The sequence below is a fragment of the Petaurus breviceps genome, unplaced genomic scaffold (assembly GCF_028583685.1).
Source record: "Petaurus breviceps papuanus isolate PSGF00001 unplaced genomic scaffold, PetGlider_PUasm1.0 98, whole genome shotgun sequence".
In the NCBI taxonomy this organism is placed as follows: Eukaryota; Metazoa; Chordata; class Mammalia; order Diprotodontia; family Petauridae; genus Petaurus; species Petaurus breviceps.
In genome coordinates, this window is record NW_027187460.1 from 1023261 (window position 1) to 1026832 (window position 3572).

A 3572-nucleotide genomic window follows, 5' to 3' on the forward strand; every position below is an offset into this window, starting at 1 on the left:
CTTCTAGCTCTGCCTTTCTGTGTCCTAAGCTAAGGTCCCTTCTAGCTCTGCCTTTCTGTGTCCCAAGATCTCTTCTAGCTCTGCCTTTCTGTGTTCTAAGGTCCCTTCTAGCTCTGCCTTTCTGTGTCCTAAAGTCTCTTCTAGCTCTGGTTTTCTATGTTCTAAGGTCCCTTCTAGCTCTGCCTTTCTATGTTCTAAAGTCTCTTCTAGCTCTGGTTTTCTGTGTTCTAAGGTCCCTTCTAGCTCTGACTTTCTATATTCTATAACAGTTAATTATATAGCCCTTTAGGTTTGAGAAACACTCATCCTAACAACTATGTAAAGAATTAGATAAATGTAAACCTAAATATAAGATACATAATGTAAATATATGTAAAGAATTACATATATCATATATTACAATTATATATAATTCTACATAAAGATGGGTCACTGAGAGGTTTGGTAACTAGCCAGTTGTCACAGAAGACATTAAATGTCAGAAGTGAGATACAATTAATAATTAACATTTGAACACAAGTCTCTTTAACACCAAGTCTATGGCATTTGCCACCATGCCATCCTACCATAACCTTTCCCCAGCCCCTTCAGTGGTCAGGGCTCCCTCCCTCCTCAAATTAACTTCTAAAGTCTTTTATCTTAGTATAATCTGCAATGCCCCCACTGAATATATGTTCTTTGAGGGCTGAATCCTTTGCAAGTTTTATTTCCCACTGACTAGCAGTTAATTAATTACAAGCATTCTGTCTAAGGCTACACTGGAATTTCTATGTTCCAAAGTTTAGACTTTATTCCATTACAATTAACTGACATGGTGTGGCTGTGGTCAAGAAAGATTATGCAGGACAAGTCAAGAAGTTGCTAGAACAGAAAACTCTACAGCCAAATGTCCCTCCTAGCTCTGACATTCTGTGTTCTAAAGTCCCTCCCAGCTCTGACTTTTTATATTCTAAGTTCCTACCCAGCTCTGATATTCTGTATTCTAAGCTCCCCCCTCTCCCCTAGTTCTGACTTAAGTTCTTAGCCAGCTCTGATTTTGTGTTCTAAGGCCTTCCCAGGTCTGACACTGTGTTCTAAGGTCCCTTCCAGCTCTGACATTCTGAGTTCTAAGGTCCCTCCTAGCTCTGACTTTCTATATTCTAAGTTCTTACCCAGCTCTGATACTGTGTTCTAAGATCCTCCCAGCTCTGACTTTATATTCTAAGCTCTTACCCAGCTCTGATAATTGTGTTCTAAGGCCCTCCCTACTCAGACACTCTGTGTTCTAAGGTCCCTTCCTTATGTTTTATGTTCGAGAGGAGCTCCCGGCCCTAACATTTTAGGATCATGTGGGACATGTAAATTAAAATAAAAATTAGGCGGTGGTGGTGATGGGGAGAACTGGAGGGTTAATTAGGTAGAACAGAGAGCAAAGGGAGCAGCAGACACAATAGGTGAGAAGGGAGAAGAGAGAGGATATCAGCTGGGGTACAAGAGAACCAGAGGGCCCAAAAGAAACCTGCTGAAGGGTCTGCCCGGATTATTAGGAGATGGGGGCGGGGGCAGTGGAGGAAATGCGAGGCTGCTGGGGGCACAAACGCAGCCCGTGCATGGAGAGCTGGGGGTGGGGAATACCTGGCGTATGCAGGATTGTCTGCTTTTGGGGACGCCATTCAGGGGGCACCAGGAAAGGAAGGGGGTGTTGGCACATGCGGGGATACCACCGGAGGGAGCTCTAGGAGGAAGGTGTTGCACCAAGGATATCTGCTTGAGAGATGCTATGGGGGTTAGGAGGGAGTTGGTGCATGCAGGAATGTCGCTGGGGGGATGCCATCCAAGGAGCGCTCTCTTGGGGAGGGGGCCAGGGAGGGTTTTCGGCCGAGGGTGCGGACCGGCGGGGAGTAGGGGCTCGCTCACCCGCCTCTTGCACAGGTACTGCACCACCTGGTCGGGTGTGGTGCCCAGCACGTGCTGGCGGAAGAGCAGCAGCGCGCACACAAAGCCGTCGCGGCCACTGATGAAGCGGGACTCCAGGTAGAAGGCGCGGCCGTCCCAGCCCAGCAGGCGGGTGCGCACCTCGAAAGGCTCCAGCAGGCGCAGCGAGCGGCGGTAGCGCGCGCACGAGGCGGCCAGCACCGCGTGCGCCCCGAGCGCGCGCAGGGCCCCGAGCACCCCGCAGCGTGCCAGGTGCGCGGCGCGCGCCACGTCCGCCTCGCGCAGGTAGCGCGCGTTATTCATGTGCCGCAGCAGGTCCAGGTCGGAGGGGAGCACGCGGCCGGCGTAACTCTGCTCCGCCAGCAGGTCGCGCACGGGCGGCTGCAGCAGCTGGGCGCGCAGCACAGCCAACGGTACGCGCACCAGGTACCAGCCGTCCAGCAGGGAGAAGTAGGCGGCTGCCAGCCCCAGCGCCACCAGCAGCCACAGCATCCCGGCGGCGGCAGCGGGCGGGGACGGATCGGAAAGCTGGCGAGCAGCGAGAGAGTGAACGCACGCCGGATGCAAGGGCTCCCCCCGCGGCCTGGGGACCGGGAGAGAGACCGGGAGAGAGAGCTAGAACACAGAGCGAATGCGGCGCATGGGAGAAACCACCCGCGGAAGCCGGGCGAGGGGGGAAAGCGCAAAGCTGGGCGGTCCCTGCAACGTAGCTCCGCCCTTCCTCTCGCTCTCCTCTCCCCACCCCTCCAAGTCTTGGTTCGTTCCGCCTCTGGGTCCAGCAGCTCTGGCTTTCGCTTTTCCCCACCGGGAGCTCTGGGGTCACTGGCCCCGAGTCCCATCTCCTCCAGGCTCCCATCCAACTCTGTGAGAGCTACGGCGCCACCTGCAGGCCGAGTCCAGGAACTTCGCCCCCTTTTCCCCCAAGCGGATGATTCTCTGGGAATATTCCAAGCCTCTGTAGTATATGCATGTCAGAAGCTGCTGTTGCAGGCTGAGGCCCTGGCCAGCTGGTCCTGCGTGCCCAGCTCGCGAGCTGCCCCTCCCCCAAAGCCTCAGTCCTGAAGCTAGTCCCCTCTCCAGGATCAATAATACGTATCAGGGTGGGGGCACACCGCTCCCGGAGGGGGAGGGAATGTTGGTTTTGTACTAGGGAGGGTAACATGGTGATGTGCCATATGCATTAGAGTCAGTCAGAAAATTCATAGATTTCATAGGCAGCAAGGTGTTGCAGAGGATAGAAGGCCGAGCTTGGAGTCAGAAAGACCTGAATTCGAATTCTGCCCCAGATGCATCCTAGCTGTGTGACCCTGGGCCAATCTCAGCCTTGGTTATTTTCTCTGCAAAAAGGGATAAATAGGAGTGAAAGAATATAATAACAGCGCCTCACCAGATTGTTCTAAGGAGGACTATATAATTTCTGGCTATTTATCACCACCACCATCATCATTACTGAAAGGAGATCTGGAGTGCATCTAATCTATTTTTGCTAGTTAACGAGAAGCTGGGACGAGGACGAGAGGCTCCTAGTACTATGATTATCTAATTAGTCTCCTAATAAACTCTATGACTTCTGGCAACTCATTTTCCTTTCCTGGACCTCAACTTTGTCTTCTCTGTAAAATGATGGGGTAGAGCAGAGGTCCGTGACCTGGGGCTCA

At 52.5% G+C, this 3572-nt stretch overlaps 1 protein-coding gene across 1 annotated transcript in view; it reads right to left on the reverse strand.

Moving 5' to 3' along the window:
- Positions 1-3347, reverse strand: part of THEM6 (thioesterase superfamily member 6) — a 9569-nt gene extending 6222 nt beyond the window's left edge. The window contains 5 exon segments of the mRNA XM_069081143.1: positions 1897-2484; positions 2486-2535; positions 2538-2652; positions 2654-2716; positions 2718-3347. Of these exon segments, the coding sequence (XP_068937244.1) occupies positions 1897-2484; positions 2486-2535; positions 2538-2652; positions 2654-2716; positions 2718-2753 (852 nt within the window). The 5' untranslated portion in view covers positions 2754-3347.
- Between the last annotated feature and the right edge of the window lie 225 nt (positions 3348-3572).